The sequence below is a fragment of the Platichthys flesus genome, chromosome 3, assembly GCF_949316205.1.
Source record: "Platichthys flesus chromosome 3, fPlaFle2.1, whole genome shotgun sequence".
Classification (NCBI taxonomy): Eukaryota; Metazoa; Chordata; class Actinopteri; order Pleuronectiformes; family Pleuronectidae; genus Platichthys; species Platichthys flesus.
Window position 1 is genome coordinate 17,485,765 of NC_084947.1, and position 17,679 is coordinate 17,503,443.

The window sequence follows — 17,679 nt, forward strand, 5'->3', positions numbered from 1 at the left end:
CCAAACAATGCATAAACTGCAGGTTAAGCAGGATTCTTTGTCGGAGTTAAGCTCAAGTTTCTTGTGTTGTACTGATTCAGTGCACGCACCAGTAAGATTGTGTGTTGAGGAAGCTGCACAAAGTGGGTTTGGCGGAAGAGAAACATGGCTGGTTGGAGGAGGAAGGAGAAAATTCCCATAATTTCCACATTAAAATTGCACACACCAAATAACTGAACCATGGTGGTCAAAAACTTTATGAATCGGAACACCAGCAAAATCTCACTGTTCAGCTTTCCCTCTTTTTGTGGCACTAATAAAACATTTCCCTCGGGCTACTTGCATCGGGACGTTAATCCAATCATCAAACAAATCATGTCAACTTTTTGGGAGGAATCCATTTACTGTAAACCATATCAATTCTGTAATCAAACTATCCCCATAATGTGGTTACTCGCAATAATTAACTTGTAGTGTGCATGTAAATGTGCTGGTTCCCACCCGTGCACCGCTACAGCACCCGCAGGCCAACTGCTGAACAGGCTGTCTGTCTTTGCCACATTAACTCCACCATAAATCTCTCCAGTGTGAACCTCCCTGCCTGAACTTCACCACGCAGGTGTGAACTAGTCATCACTGTGTCTCACTCCAGTCAGACAATGCAGGGCCTCAGCAGACCTGTTTGGTTAGTGGCCGTGCTGAGGGACGTGTGTTTGGGATTCCAAAACATCAGATAACACGACGCATCTATCTCGACATCTCACTGGCTCGATTGCATCGGGGCGTTTTTCTGGTTCGGGGAGTCGTGTCAAACGGTGCGTGGAGCAGAAAGCCACGATCACCACAAGTCAGTAATAAGAAACGTTGCGGCTCAGCCCCTTGACCTCACATACCCTGGCTAGACGCGCCCGCCGAGCTTTTGGTTGAATCCCTGCATCTGCAGCGATGCACATGACAAAGTCCTCATTCAGCGCAGTCAATAGGATCTTGTTGTGATGGGGACAAAGTTTGCTCATGGGAATCCGGGACAGACTTAAGTCTCAATGGAAACCAATTAAAGATATTTAATTAGAAGAAATGCTGACCTTCCAGTGACTCGGTTGATTTTTCCCGGAGAAACAGTCAAGTAGATTTTATTTACATAGCGACAATTCATAACAGAAGTTGTCTCAGGGCACGAAGGGCGGGTCTAGATTATACATACAGTGTTAAAGCAGATTTTGAAATATATGAATCGACATTCTAAAATAGTGTTTATGGTAATAACAAGTGAATTTGAAGGAAATGAAAGCACAGCAATGACTGAGTTGTCTGTTGGTTTGTTTCGCTTTACTTTTCATGCGGCTCCTGTGTTTCTTATCTTCGTTTATCATTTGGCCTTCCTCTCTGTGAACGTCACTGAACCAGAGAAATCAATTCAGATAGAAACATTGTTGAGGACTGTAGAAAACAGTTCTTGTAGAATTGCTACTCACGTTTTCTGAATAATAAGTAGCCTTCACTTTGTGCACATAAATACAGAAACAGCCAAGATTGGAGCAGTTGTTCTTTTGCTTCGTGTAGGTATTTTGAAAAATGCTTGTACAAGGGAAGTTATATATACTTAAACAGGATCTATGACGTCATTAGGAGGCTTCTTCATATCTTTGATTTTGACACTGTTAAAGTTAATTCTTTAACTTTTAACATTTCATTTATTCTAACGACTTTACAGAGTTAATCGCAGCTTGATGAGATAGCTTTAATAGGAAGCCTGAAGCACAGAAATATGAGATAACATCATTGTCTTAAAGCTCGTGCTACACTGTACTTTAAAAGCAGCATAACATGAGAGGAAGTTCACTGAAAGTGTAGCAGTTCCCATAATGCGAACTAAAAGAAGGAAGTCCCCATGCTTGATCTGCTGACCTGTTAGCAGTGGATCATTTGATGTGTTGTGGGAAAGGATAATACTGGGGTACAGAGGGTAGAGAGTGAAGCACCCCGGCTCTGCCCTTACCCCCCACTCTGGGCCAGGAGCCCACATGCCCCTCTGGTGTGCGGCTGCCGCTGACAGGGAGCCAGGCTGATTATGTGCTCATTACTCCAGCCGAGGAGAGAGAGAGAGGGAGATGTGGGAGGGGAGCAGCAGGCTGGCTCCCCAGGCCTCCAGTCTCCCCAGGCCCCTACACTGCACTAATGAGAGCAGGGGGAGCGGATGGGCACACGTGGGGGGCCAGGGATTACTGCCCAGGGCCAAGAGGAGCCGGAGAGAGAGACCTGGGGAGAGGCGGTGAGGAGACACCAGCAGGGACTCCTGAAGCAGACCTGTCCTCCTTCAGTCGTTCAGAGAGCACAGGTTCAATCTGATGTTGTGTTTTAATGACAGACGGACATGATTTAGTATATCTCGTCGAGGGACATATTTTTCATTTGCAAGTTCTTTTTGCATAATGATAGCTCACTGAGAAGGGCAGTCCATTTCATAAATCTCAGACAATGCTGATATTTGATATTTTCCGTGAATGGTATCATCTCACCTATGTCCGTGGAGATCAATTCAATTATTGTTGCTTAATATCAATAGATTTCTGCTAATTCTGGCAAATATATAACAAGAGGAGACAATGTCAAAATGGAGAGGGGAGCTTTCTGTGTGGACGAAGAGTCCAGGGAAGGAATGTCCTGTCACTGTGCAGATTGGCTCCATAAGGCCTGTATGCTAATCGGAGCCTGCTCCGGCCTGAGATCCTCAATTATTCAACAGACAGGTTTGTTTAGCATTCACTTGGTATTGCTTTTGGTAGTAATGCTGCTGGTGGTGGTGTTAGTTGGGTAGGGTGGGAGGACTGGGAAAGAGCGTTGCTATGAATCACACCTCACCCCTCCGTGCAGGCACACACACACACACACATGCATTCACGCACACATGTGTCCAGCACCCCCAAAACCCCCCCATATCAGCTCCTGTGTTCAGAGGGCTGCCTTCTAATGAATAATATATCAAAGGTGCTGCAGGGCTTGGTGATGCAGTATGAGGAACTTGTCAGCCCATCAGTAGTGGCCGAGCTCGGCCAGGGAGACGCAGAGAGTAAAGCAGGAAGCAGAGATGGTGCGGCTGTCCAAAATATCTGCCTCTCCTCCTCATCTTCACAACGTACCCGACTCACAGGCATTAACCGTCTGCTGATAATGATGTCTGATCTGCGTGTATTCCCCGATCCCATTAATTTGTCCACAAGACCTATTCTCTGTGTCATTACCAACTAAACTGACTGCTACTGTTGCGCCAGATCCGAAGGAGCTGTGACTCTTTAATGAGGCAGAACTGACCCGAGTGCCAGTTTCTCTCTCACCTATCAGATCACGACACGCTCAAATATGTGCTGATCTTCACTTGACAGGGACACAAGAATCCCCCCCTTTGTTTCAGCGGTGTCCAGAGTAATAAAGCCAACGAGGGACCTGGTCCTGTCAGCATGTCAGAAGTGACTTAGTCACCGTATTGTTTAAGTGAATTGAAGTGACCGGGCCGAGAGCAGCATTCCATGGATGCATTTTGTTCCCTGCATGTGTCTGGTGCAGTCGTCAGCTCTCATCAGGGCTGCAGGCCAGTTTAATTCCAGATATTAACTGAAAAAAGATGCATTTTTCCCACCTTCTCTCAAAGCAATACATACACTTGCTTTCGACCTATATCCGCTCAGTTAGACTTTTGACTGGGAGTCTGGTGAGATTTTCTCGTTTTGCATTAGGCAGCGAACAACCGGGATCCATCATGAAATCAAAGGCTTTGGGAGGACTGAACTGAATACTGATCTGAGGCCTGCAGCCCTGCTGGGCCACTGCAGAGACAAGATCCTCTTCAGAGATGGAATAAAGAGCCAGTGCTTTGATTCCAGCCAAACTCAGAAATTAACAAATCTGGGATTTGAAATTGCAGAGACGCTGTTTATTTGCAGCAGAAAATAATGTTTCAAAAATATTTATTAGCACAGTCGATCCCAGTGAGATTAGTTTGTGTTTGTGTCCATATTCGCTGTGCTGATTTTCTTAACCCTCTCAATTGATTTAGTGACCACTGGGGATATCTCACAGCAGTAATATGACGCCGCTCTGCTCTGTATTATTCTGACCTAGAATATTCCTGCCAGTGACCTTTTCGGAGGCGATGACCAGACGCCGAGCCCACGTTGTCAGTGATGAATGACATAGTTTGCTATGGTTGATTTTAAGGACATACGACACGGTCGGTCCCCTCTCACGTCCGCTTCCTGTTGGCGTTGACAAACAAGGCTTGGATTTCTCAGCATGCCAGGCATTCTTTTCACCCTGTCTTTCCTGGAGTTTTGAAAGGCCTCTGAGCCTCCCACCCAGAATCGCCGAGCATAAAGCCACACAAAGCTGCGGGGTTATTCAGTTTGTTCTAAGCTCTCTTCCCCATCGGCTGTTTGCCTAGTAATTCAATTCAGATGTGCAGGATCCAAAAACATGTTTGCTTGAATGAAATCCACCCCTCCACCCACATTGACCAAGGACTGTGCTTTTCTTAGCGCCGTTCCAAGTTGGACAGCCAAATGAGGTACTGCCACCTCGGCCCTTTTAGCATCGAACCCTCTTAAGAGACAGACATCTTTTCTCTGCATCGGCTCAGCAACTTTTAGCCGTGTGTGTTTTTTTTTCTTCTTTTAAACATTCCTGTTTCTATGTCCAGTGGCTCTAAGACTTGTTCTGTGTGTTTTTGCTCGCTGGCTGTGAGGTATGCGCCACTGCAGACATGTTTGCAACAAGCGCGTCTGTGTATAGAGCATGATTCTGTCTGTCGATGCAGATACCATCTGGTTCCAGGTTGGGCTCTATCCCTCCTATCACGTCGATGTTGTTTATATTTAAAACACGGCTCATGTTCCTTGTGGTTTCCTTATTACACTTTGCTAGTGGGTCATGAAACCAGACGTATGAAGCTGTCATGGGGTGGAGGAATATTACCTCTACACATAAGGCAAGTGAAAGAAGCCATTGATACATTCGTGTTTAGGTTTAAGTCACGATTGAGCCATTAGTCTAGTTTTTCAGTTTTACTAAACCATATCTTATGCTCTCAGAGCTCCGGGGGAAGTTGATTTATTCAAATTAATTTGTGAAATTATCCAAATTTGGATTTATTTCATAAAAAAATATTAAATGTTTGATAAGGCCTTTATTTCTCAGAAACAAACAAGTAGGGTAAAAGTCAGAACAGCTTTTCCCTCCACACTTTGTCATGCTGCTGAAGTGAACTAGCAGCCCAGAGTTGAAACTAGTGCCTCGAAACTTAGACACATGTTACAAGCACACGATTCGTGTATTCCAGGATATGAATAATGAATGGCCATCATTTCAGATTCTCACAGAACTGCTTCCCAAAATGTGTTGGCACCCAGGTCTAGAGGTCTCGAACAGCGCTCACAATATAGGGAAAAAGCAGGCGTATTGTACATGAAGTGGAACAACAAAGCACAACTTAAATATACATGACATGTGGGACCTGGGATTTCAGTTCTATCTCTGCCACGAAGCTTTATCAAAGCCTTTTCAGTGTTGTGTGAAACCACCGTTATGTGACCTCATATGATCTAAAGGCCAATTTATACATTTGTATTAAAGAGGCAAGTAGCCTCACATGCACCTCTGTAAGCTACATCCATATTAAACTCAGCAGCAGTGATAATCCCCGTCCAATCCAACAATCCTGAAATCACATGACCATGTTGGTTGCTTAAGAAAGCAGAACATTCTAAGAATGATAAAAAATAAACAATGGTGAAAAGTCAGATAAGGGATTGATTCTGTTTGATCGAATGCATTACTGTTTGCAATCATCTCATCCATGCTACAACACAGCTGAGTTTTGGGACCTGAAGTGTTTCCAAACTTTTTCTGAGCTCGAAAACTCGTAGTTTTAATCCACCATTAGTGTGGATGAAGCCTTAGAAATGTAACTGAACCTCGAACTCAAAAACGAAATCCCCCCAATGGTCGCACACGCCTTCTCACCTCCTTGTCCTTATCTCTCTCAGTAATTTCACTAAAAGTAACTTTTAATAGTTATTATGTTATGTTATTTAATTATTGAATAGCTCCAACTCAGTCATGATCTGCTCAGTTTGAAGTGAGCACATAATGAGAAACCTGGTCACACACCAGTGTTCTGGTGGTGTAAGCTCTCAAAGGTGTAGGCCGCTTGCTTAGTCGACGGAGTTGATCCAGTGCAGAAGCATAAAGCAGGCTTAAGTCTGGAGAAGCCAACAAAAAAAAATAACTACTCCTGAGCAAAGTGTTCTTAATATAGCCGTGTGTAACACCAGTAAATATTTTCCTCACTCCAACTGGAATTACCAGAATCAAAGCATGCTTTAGACATGGGAGAAACCAATTTAGTACAAGATTTAAAAGGAGGAAAAGGTTGGACCCCAAAAAAAAGCTACACTTTGGAACAATTCTGTGCAGCGTGAGGCAGGAGAGTGTACAGACGTCTCAATGCGAACCTTGTTCCCGGGCAGACCACATTGGGGAGAAACGAGAGGTTGGGATGGGGGTGGGGGAGGGATGTTGAAGAAAGGTTAGCTTGGAGGAACAAGACTCCTTTCTCCCCCACCACACCAACCCCCCCAGCCCCCACCCGTTGACCCTCCCATGTGACAAGTTGAGCCAACAAGTGCTCCATTCAGCCGGGCAGCGAGAGGAAATGACTGCGAGGCTGAGCGCTGCCTAATGAAAGTAGAGACGCTGGTTATTATTATTGTCTTCATCATCTTTGTCCCAGTTTCATTGCTGGTTGGACGTCGACCGGGATCTGAACTTATTTCAGAAAGTGTTGTTGTACGTCTAAAACCTCCACACAGATTCATCTACTCTCTGATCTTCACCTCTTATCTGCAGTTACACAGGATTTTTAGTGTTTTTATAAGGCTCGGGTCGCCTGTGGTATAACGTTGCGGTGCGATCCACCCATGGGTGTCTGCTTATATCCGTCGAGAGGCTGCTGTGAGACTGAGTGGGAGATGATGTCTCCACTTGTTTATGGGTATTCAGTTTACCTTCGCCTGATTGTGTTTGTTTGTGGCCGGCTGGTGTGACTTCTGGACTCTGTGGCACCGTTGTTTTTCTTGCTGGACTGAACAAACAGTTTGCTCCTCAGTTAAATAACTGTAATGCTCTTGGCATGTGTCTGTAAGGCTTTTGAGTGTTCCTTGGTTCCGGTCCAGATTGCATCACAGGGCTGGTCACACGCACAGACTGTGTTGTTTACCATGGAGGGCACACACACACACACACACACACACGTGATGACCTAGTTACTTCATACGTCTCTTTTGGACAATTGTCACCAGAAATCATGTGCAGTATGAGATAATAATGTGCTTGTTTCAGCAAAGTAACTCTGTTCACTCTGTTTTGAATGTCGTGCCCGTCTCTGGCGCTTATCAACTGTCTGTTCTCCGCTTCCTCAACAGTCCAACAAAGTCCCAGTGGTGCAGCACGCCCACCACGTCCACCCACTGACGCCGCTCATCACCTACAGCAATGAACACTTCTCCCCCGGGACGCCGCCGTCGCACCTCTCCCCAGAGATCCTCGACCCAAAGACAGGTGACGTCTCATCGATTCACTTAACTCCACGCTGAAAATCTTAAAGTGACAATAAGACTCGACTTGAAATGTGGCTGTAAAAATTCTAGTTTCTTTTTTCCTTTTCTTTTTTACGGAGCTCAGAGGCGTCATTGCTTTTCAGTTGCCATGACTTCAGATAGTGATGAAAAGACAGAGCAGCATTGAATCATAATCGACAGAAAACTGCCTTGAGTTCAAACTAAAGGGGTCATGGAGCAGGTTTCTGTGGACAGTCAGTTGCTTTTCCTCCCCCCCTGGAAATCACCAGAGAATTCACCACAGCGTCTGTAGAGGAGGAAACTACAAATCTTAAACAAATACATTTGAAGCCTGTGCTCAAGCGACAAATTAACGTGGGGTTTCGAAAATATTTGTATTTGATGAGCTTGCATTTTAATAGCAGTTTTTTCTGTCTGTATCACCTGCAGGTATCCCCCGGACACCTCACCCATCAGAGCTCTCTCCATACTACCCCCTGTCTCCTGGTGCGGTCGGTTCCATCGCTCACCCTCTGGGTTGGCTCATGTCACAGTAAGTCCCATATCCTGTCAGCTGATGTGTTCTGTTCCCTAAAAGTGTGAGAACTTATTTGTTTTCCCTTTTCAGAAACTATATTGACATGACATGATATTACCAGTGAATATGTTGGTCAGCCTTTTTTAGAATCAATTTGTTCTGCAAGTACAGTATGTTCACTTGATATGATATGTCATCACTCCACAGTTAATGTTAATGATACTGATATATATATATATATATATATATATATATATAAAGTTCAAGTTAAGTCAATCAAAAAATATCAAAATATATAATGAGTATAATCCTTCATAGTGTAAGTGCAGGTGAATCATATCAGCACAAAAGTAAATGAAAACATCCAAGTTCACCAGGAGGAATTTATGAACATTTATGGGTTTTTCTACGGGTCTCATAATCAATTGCAACGGTGGTGTTCCACAAGTGGGGGATTTGAGTTGATGAGTAAAGGATTAGTGCTGGTGGGTTTGCAGTTGGCTGTGTTTGATCCACCTCTCGCTGCAGCTTTCACTCACTCTGTCCCCCTCTCTGTCTCTCAGGCAGGGCCAGTCCATGTACTCCATCCCTCCGGGGGGATTCCGTCACCCCTACCCAGCGCTAGCGATGAATGCCTCCATGTCCAGGTGAGCAGATCATATTCCACAACACCCCCTACACCCTCCACAAACATGCTGTAATCACGTCCGCCCCCTGCCCCCTTTGCAAGCCTTTTTAGACAGGGGTAAATAAATGGCTGGTGTGCACCTAAAGTTCCCATTGTTAAGCTGTGATGGCATCATTTTATGGAAATCTCACAAATCATGTTTGGAATGTTGTCTGCAGAATTTCAAAAAGTTACTTTTGAAAAGAAAAAAAACTGTCGGATCACGGACAGCCGGCGGCGTTCAGGACTACAAAGGGATGTGAGGTCTAAGTCTATCACAGACAAGTTCAGCTTCCTAAATAGAGCGGACGCGTTATTGGCATTCAGTACCCCTCTGCTGTGTTTTCTCTCAGAGCTAAACTTCTGTGGTCAGACCAGTGCTCTGAGCCATTACACACACACACACACACACACACACACACACACATAGCAGAGAGATGAAAGGGCTGAGAATCGATCAGGACAAATCAAAGCTCATCTGAACCTACACGTCCCATCAGACTAAACTCTCTGACCCTCTGTCAAAATTGGAAAGATTTGTAGCGGGTCTTCCGGTGTTGGTTTGAGATGAAATATTCAGAGGGGTGTGTCTGTGATCGATAGCATGTGCAGCCCCATCCTGAGGTGAACCCACCACGAACAGATCCTCACATGCCTCACACACATTTCAAGGCTATCTACTGTGTCGGATTCAGTGCATTCCAAACATTGCACTGATCCACACAAACACACACACACACACATGCACACACAAACAAAAACACACACACACAGACCAGTCAATCATGACATGAACCTTAATAGGATCATTTCTTTTAGAATGTGTATCTTGACTGCTTGCCGTCACTTGCAGCAGCTGCAGCCGAGTGATTCACTGGAGACTTAGCAGGATGTTTACCGAAACAGTCAATATAGGTTTATTACCAGGGGAATGATAAGGCACCTCCATGTTTATACAGTCTAAATTATTAAATACTTCACAGAAAATAGGAAGCGAAAATATCAACTCCTGATTAAGAGGGTTTTACTTTATAGAGGCAGCGACAGTGAACGTTGACTGAGTGAAATCAAGCCTTTTACCATCTTCCTGTGTGAGCCCTCATTACCTTCAGTGCAGTTCATTGTTGTTTCTTGATGGATAGAAACAGATAAAGAGCTTCAGCACAAGTTCCCTGCGGGTTGATCCACACTTTTCACCTCATGCAAGTGCCTGGCCACACTGTGCATTGTCCGGTGTAACATGTTGAGTGGCTTAAATAGAGGAATTTCAACACTATAGAACCGTAACTATAGTATGATAGAGCGGTTTGGAGCTTTGTGCGTTACAATGCTCCATTGTATTAACAATTGGAAAGTGGGAGAGCCACTTCGTAAAAGGTGATCTGTGTGGACGGCTGTCAGAAAGCTCTCCATGGTCTGGACCGTGGTAAGGAAAGTGGTTTCAGGTGTCATGGCCATGCTGTCACCATGGCAACAACACACTTCACTTTTCTCCAGCCATCGCAGAATAAAGGGGCTTTTGAAAAAGTCTTTATTTGAACAAAAAGCAAGCATGTAACTCTTTGTGCCTATGAATTAAGTCTAGACAGACGCAGTAGGCGCAGTGGATTTCTTTTTCCACCGGGTAAGGCAGGGCAGTAACGTGCCAAGTGAGTCGGGCCTGCTCAGAAACGTGCTGTCAAACCCAGCCGTTAACATGTCGCCTCCCTTCGTCTTCTCAGCTTGGTGTCCAGCCGTTTCTCTCCTCACATGGTGACTCCGCCCCCGCACGGCCTCCACCAGACGGGCATCCCCCACCCTGCCATCGTGTCCCCGGCCATCAAGCAAGAGCCAGGCGGTGACCACCACGGCTCCTCGATGCATGGGTAAGGATAATTTGTTTTGTCTTCAAAAACTGCTTTTGTCTTTACCCGTGTTGGCCATCTTGTACCAGAGCCTCTCATTCCCCTTCACGGTTTATTAACTGCACATTTTTAATGTTTCGGATTAGCAGGAAATCCCCTGCTCCTCCCAAGAAAGAAGAGGACAAGAAGCCTCATATCAAGAAGCCCCTGAATGCTTTCATGCTGTATATGAAGGAGATGAGAGCCAAAGTGGTGGCGGAGTGCACTCTGAAAGAGAGCGCTGCCATCAACCAGATCCTTGGAAGACGGGTAAGTGGCACGGACAGAGGCGTTCATGTGAGTTTATAACGCTGTGTGTGTGTGTGTGTGTGGCAGTTCTTTGAAATATTTTGTCTCCGTCCACAGTGGCATTCCCTGTCGAGAGAGGAACAAGCCAAATATTACGAGCTGGCCAGAAAGGAGAGGCAACTCCACTCCCAGCTCTATCCAGGATGGTCAGCACGGGATAACTATGTGAGTGACACACGTCCAACATCAGCTCCTAAATTAATACTTTTTCACATTTTTTCACGTGTTTAAGTCAAATATTATATGCATAATTTTAGTAACAAGTCTTTTTTCCCTCGCTGAGGTGGTTTCGTTTCGCTATGAAAAATAACGTTGTTTTATCTGTGCAGGGAAAGAGGAAAAAGAGGAAGAGAGACAATAAACCAGACTCAAAACCAGAAGGTAAGAGGCCCTAACTTCCTGAAAGCCACAATTTGTTTTTTTTCTCTTAACATACTTGTGTATGAAAGAACAACTGTAACAGTGAGAGGTTTATTTTTCTTGTGAAGCTTGAGTGCAACCTTGAGTGGGTTACTGCATGTTTATCCTGTTATTTTTATCTGCCTCTTTTCTGCATGGAGTCCTTTCTTCACTAACACTCACTAACTTCTTTCCCTGCTTCTGTGCTTTGACAAGCAGCTTATGAGGTTCAGTGCTAATAGTGGCAGGTATGTCGGCTGTTGTGCAACTTAATGACAACTGCAATTCCTTCAGAATAACATTCAAATGTGGGCTAAAGTACACATTTGTAGTGTGTCATGTTCATAAGTCGTACACCATCTAAATATGTTGAACACCCCGTTTTCATTGTCCCGCTTGTGAGTTGTTGTCAGGTCTGAACATATCAGAACTTTCAGCGCCATTACCGTCACTGTCACTCCTTCACTGCTGTCGCCGGCAGTATTCAGGGACTTGAACCAGATTCTCAGCCAGCAGCCAATCCATAATTCAGCCCTTCGCTTCTCCTTTGTTTTCCTCCCAGACTTCTCCATAAGAAGCAAGAAGCAGTGTGTGCAGTACCTGCCCTCGGAGAAGATGTGTGACAGCCCGGCGTCGTCCCACGGCAGCATGTTGGACTCACCAGCCACTCCCTCTGCGTCCTTGGCCTCCCCCGCCGCGCCTGCCGCCACTCACTCCGCCGAGCAGGCGCAGCCGCTCTCGCTCACCACCAAACCAGAAGGACGCATGCACCACCACCACTTCTCCCTAGCCGGCAGGGCCTCTGGATCCACATCTTCTTCTTCCTCCTCCTCTTCTTCCTGCTCATCCCAACCCTCCATTTCCATCCAAATGGGTGGTTCAGGTAGCCATTCGACTACACCCATCCTTTCTCGGCCAATCCCCTTCACCTCCCTGCACCACTCCATGCTGTCCCCACCTTCCCCTTTCCATCAGGCAGCCCTTCACTCCCATCATGCCCTGTTCCAGTCACAGCCCCTCTCCTTGGTAACCAAACCAACTGAATAAATCCGCAAAGGCCGTTTCTCTCCCATGTATTGTGCTGTATATTGCTTTTCTTTAAAATAGATATTAGAACAACTTTTTTTCTAAATGATGAAAAGGAAGAAATGTTATTAGTCAATATTTGACTGCCTCCTTTTCTACATCTCTCAATGAAACAAAGTGTATTTTTTGTAAAGTTTACTGCAGAACTGGTTTCTTTTTTTTGATGCATTTATCCAATGAACCTGTTGTATAAAAGAACCAATGTACATAAAGTTTCTTTATAAAAACAAAAAGGAACAAAAACATGTTTTCTTTTTAGCCAAAACCTGATTAATGTTAGTATTAAGTTTAAGTCATAGTACTGGCCAATAATTGCAGCCCCCCCCCCCCCCCTTTTCAATTCAAGAGCGTGTGCCCCTTCTTTGACATGTTAAATAAACATTTGAAATTGTTTCCTAAAAAAAAAGAAACGTCTCGCTTTGTCTTTTCACGTGCATTCACACTGTGTTCTTGTCATTTAATAAGGAGAGACGTCTTTAACGAGGTAATGTGGTCTGGGTTAATATTCTCCTAATAGGGACCACGGTGCATAACAAGTTGATCACTGTCTTTATGTAGGTGTTGGGAATAAAGATTTAATGAGCAGCGTTATGTCATTACAGCCACAAGGAAAGTCCATAACACACCTGTCATTTTTTAAGCTTGTGTTATGGGTTAGTTCTGAACAGGGAACGTCTTCAAACCTCACTGACTGTGGTTAAATGTTTAATAAAGCAGAATTAGGCCAACCACTCTGGAAAAATGAGTCCCTGAACCAGGCTAGCAAAAAAACATCCAAGCCCCAAAAATAAATACAAATGAAAAAAATAATAGACGACTGCTCCTTCTTGGAATACAGTGTCCTGCAATAACAATGAGAAAACAGCAGGTCAGATCGGTCCCAGCGCTGGGATCCCCTGCCCGGGCTCCCCGTTCCTCTTTGCACTTTTCACTGCATCTTTATTCACTGTTTGGCATGCTGCTTAGGCTTTAATTAACTCAGAGGTAATGGGATGGAGCCCCTGGGACCTCATTAGGCATTTCAATTAGCGAAAAAATACACAAGGTAGGTTACAGTTTTTGGTGGCCTTGGAGATGAGGAGTAGTGCCAGGGATGGACCAATTATGTCAGAGAGGGAGGGGGGGGCCATCGGATCTGGGGTACTGGCCTGGTTGAGCCCACTGGCACATGGTGTACATTGTACCATTAAAAAGACGCCTTACCAGATAGTAGACAGCACCAGCAGACATAATGGACCGATGCTTTAATTGATTTTCAGCAATCAGATGCTACATAAATGATCTTGACATTGTAGATCTATAGGAGTCCAAGCCATGTATCAATGCAAATTTTACTTTTCATCCGTGCACACTGATAATTGTCTGTAAGGGACTCAGATGGTGACGCCAGGAAACATGTATGCCTAGATATAGACAGCGTTCAATAAAAAACACATGTGGACTGAGGATGTGTTTCCATGCCTGGCAACAAACTGTCAAGTCGTCCACCCTCCCCCCCGCTCGGTTTTAAGCCATCGTTAGCCGTAATAAGTCTTTGCTTGTTTGCTGCTCTATCTTACATCATTCGGAGCAGAAATCACACAGTGCCACGGCTGCCTGTACTCGCAGCCACTTCACCAGTCTGTCAGGGAAATTACAGGTAATGAGTTGTCAAAACAGCCGGCAAATCTGTCTCCTCAGGGCCAAACATCACGTGCAATGTTCAAGACAGTAGCCTTATTATCAAACTGTGTCCAAGTGAATGATTTCCAATGTGCTGGTGATTTGCAGGTATCTTACTGGTAAACATATCTCTGCCTGTTTTTCTTTCTTTTTAAACATTTATTTATTTATTGAAGGGATTCTGTTAAAACATGATTATTACATTTTGAAAATCTTTGTGAAAAACGGGTCTTGAAAAATGCACTAGGTCCTTAATACATTAGGTGTGTATTACTTATGTCAATGGTCATAACCCACATTGAAAAAACATTTTTTTAAGAGAAATCCTTTGGCAGCATGCATGGTTTGTAATGTCTTCCTGTGTTGTATTTTTTTCTGGACGATAACAGATAGTAGCATGCTCTCATTAATCTACAAGACCAACAGGGAACTGATAACTGACAGCTCACATCTGGTTACAAACAGGGTTTCTGAAGGCTCTTAAAAGGTCTTTGAAAGTCTCAAACTAGATTACCTGAATTCTAGGCCTTAAAAAGTCTTGAACATGTAAAAGACAATACGTTCTAGGTCTTAAACACACCTGGGTAGGTTTGAATCATGTCAACGTTTGTTGAGCATTACTTCCGTTGCATTGTAAAAAGATATTTAGTTTTTCTCCAAGAGAAATGTTTTGGCCGCATGCCGGTAATGTCCTTATGTGTTGTATTTCTATCTCAATGATACAGATATTAGCATATCGTAACTGTAACAAACCTACAAACAAGACCAACAGGGAACTGATAACTCAAAACTGAAACTTAAGGGGATTTGAGTACTGTGGGCTCTTAACAGATCTAAAAAAGTCTAAATTTAGTCTTCTCAATTTTAGGCCACGAAAAGTCTTGAATACATTTAGGTATGTCTTAATTTTATAAATATTAATTTGTTCATTTAAGGCTACTTCCATCGCAGTTTAAAGTTTTAACATCATTAGTTTGTAATGGTGAACTGTTTCTCACTGATGCACAGATTAGCTTGCTGTAATAAAACTACAAACAAGACCAACGTGGACCTGATACCTGATGTCTACAAATACTTCAGAAAAAAGACTCTGGACACCTTTCCAGGCTTATCATCTGCGAGGCTACTTCAAATTAAACTAAATCAAATTTTATTTGTGCAGCCCATATTCACAAATTTAATTTTGCTTCAACTTTATTTCGGGTACTCTAAGTAATTCTGGGATGCTGATATTCCATCATATTGTGCTTGACATAGATCCTAAATTTCATTAATTGTGATCTTAAAGGTAAAAGAATGTAAATGTTGAAACCTGCAGAAACCCTTTACATAGCAGATAAACTAATAGGATATTTAATACACGTTCATATTTTTGAAATTTAATATACGATGTGTTTTCTGTATGCCCCCATGATCCACTCACAAAGTAACATGCCGCTGTTTATCTCTGATAATAACAGATCTGGTTCACATCCACTCAACATCTGCCATGTAAGCACAAGGTCAGATTTAATACATGTTAATTTTTGCTCATTAAATTCTTCCAATCTCTTGCCAAGGTTCTTTTTTTGGGGGCCTTCTTTTGATCTTGAATTTATTCCAGGTTAACCACGTTATAGTTCACGTAATATTGCACCAAGAACTGTCATTTCACAAAAAAGAAGAAAGACAATTGCATCAGCATCATTAGGCCTATATCAACACAATAACACATCTTGACACTATTGTGCACACCAACTCCCTGACCTTATATTCCCGTTAATAACAGGATGCTTCACGTGTGGTTTCCCAAAGTGTTATTAATTGATTGTTTCTGTAACATTCACAGAGCTTAGGAAGACTCAGCTGGTGCCTTTGTGGGACCAGGTATGGCTGGCTGTGAGCTTAAGAACCTCCTTAATGTTTTATTCATAGCCATTTGACCTTAAAGATGGAAATGCAAATGTGTGTCAAGAATGAGAGGGATCATTGGACTTTTCAAATGTCAAAGAGGCTGCAACAATTAAGACATATTCATTACATGGACCCACAGGTCCCCCACACCCAGCTGAGATGTAAAACACCTACAATTAACATTTGGATCATTATCTCACCTCTCCAAAGCTGCAGCACAGGCTCAACTGTGATTCCTACAATGTTGTATTAGCAGCTGGTGCTCAGCTACAAAGTTAATTGAATTTAAAGTTAATCATTTTCACTCCATTGATTATTTTTGCACAATAAATATTGATGTTTCAGTCACGCAATCACATGTAGATAACGTAATCTCTCCGTTTTTGTTTTTTTTAATTCACACTGCATATCAATACTGCCATCTGCTGATAAGGTCAAACACTGACACACCCGTCTCTTCTGGAGTAAATACCCCCGTCCTGTCAGCATCAAACCAGAGGGTGGCAGCACCACCACAAATGTTAAAGCTCGGTTCTTCAATAGAAAGAATATATATTTAATTATAACAGATTAAAATAATGGCCATACATCATTTCCCTTTCTACCTCTACAAGTCCATATCAGCTGTGTACCATGGGGGTTTTAACAATAGGAGGATGTCAGCATCACATACAGAAGCAACTACAGTTTATCTGAATCTAAATATTTATTCTCCCTTTGTTTCAACATGTGCCATTCAAATTAATATAAATAATGTGGGGATGATGTCGTCCAGCTGGATTCACAATCAGAGTGTGTTGAATGTGCAAACATGCATTGTTTTACTATGTGCAGCCTTTATGCAGCGTATGTGCGCAGCAAGCGGGACTTTACATCGTCTCTGTTAGAAGAATTGAACACCATCACGTGGCGACAGCTGCCAGATGTGTGGCTTGTTCCAGGAGAACATGAAGTATAAGAGGATTTCTTGTCGCCAAACTTGTGGATCTGGGTTTTCAGGTTGGGAGCAGTGGCTGGGAGAGAAGGTGATTGTGAAAGTCAATGTTTGTATTTGAAACCTGAAACTGTGTCTTCTTTTTTTTTTGTTGGTTTCAGATGCAGCACTTTTAATAGTAAATTTGAACTTTGAGTGAAATCGGTTTAAAGAGAGGGGGGAAGAATGGTGATCGTCCCTGTATGTTGTGTTAGGCAGCATGGGAACATTTGATATTGAAGGTTGATGGAAAGAAGAAAAACAAGCTTAATTTATGGGCGAACTAGAAGTGCTAAGTAGAGAGACTGCATATCTCCATCAATCTTCTCTAAATTACCCCACTAATATATATCATTCTACTAAATAACCCTATTTTTTATCAATATGAACAATTCTCTGAGAAACCAACGAAAACGTAAGATAAAAATGGCCTAGCTCACAGTTTCTTCCCTGACTCGTAAGTTTCGTAAGTTTCCTTTTGATCCAGCTGGTAGTTTTTGCCTGATTCTGTTGCTGATGGTAATAAACAAATTTAATAAATATAGATGTAAATTCACAAACAAGGCAAAAATCTTTGAAGGAAAAGGAGTGATAGCCTACATATCAAAAATGTCTTCATCAAAAGAGAAAAACTCAAACATGTAAAAACTATACTCTACGTTTGTAGATTCAATTAATTT

At 43.2% G+C, this 17,679-nt stretch overlaps 1 protein-coding gene across 2 annotated transcripts in view; it reads left to right on the forward strand.

Moving 5' to 3' along the window:
* The window catches only part of tcf7l1b (transcription factor 7 like 1b), a 33,038-nt gene extending 20,172 nt beyond the window's left edge, over positions 1-12,866 (forward strand). Inside the window, exons 5-12 of one of the 2 annotated variants that reach the window (XM_062384778.1) lie at positions 7,455-7,590; positions 8,040-8,142; positions 8,691-8,774; positions 10,516-10,659; positions 10,785-10,947; positions 11,044-11,151; positions 11,316-11,367; positions 11,948-12,866. In XM_062384778.1, the coding sequence (XP_062240762.1) occupies positions 7,455-7,590; positions 8,040-8,142; positions 8,691-8,774; positions 10,516-10,659; positions 10,785-10,947; positions 11,044-11,151; positions 11,316-11,367; positions 11,948-12,432 (1,275 nt within the window). In that variant the 3' untranslated portion in view covers positions 12,433-12,866. The remainder of the gene's footprint in view (positions 1-7,454; positions 7,591-8,039; positions 8,143-8,690; positions 8,775-10,515; positions 10,660-10,784; positions 10,948-11,043; positions 11,152-11,315; positions 11,368-11,947) is intronic. The other variant, XM_062384779.1, reaches the window with a different exon arrangement.
* Positions 12,867-17,679: the final 4,813 nt, after the last annotated feature.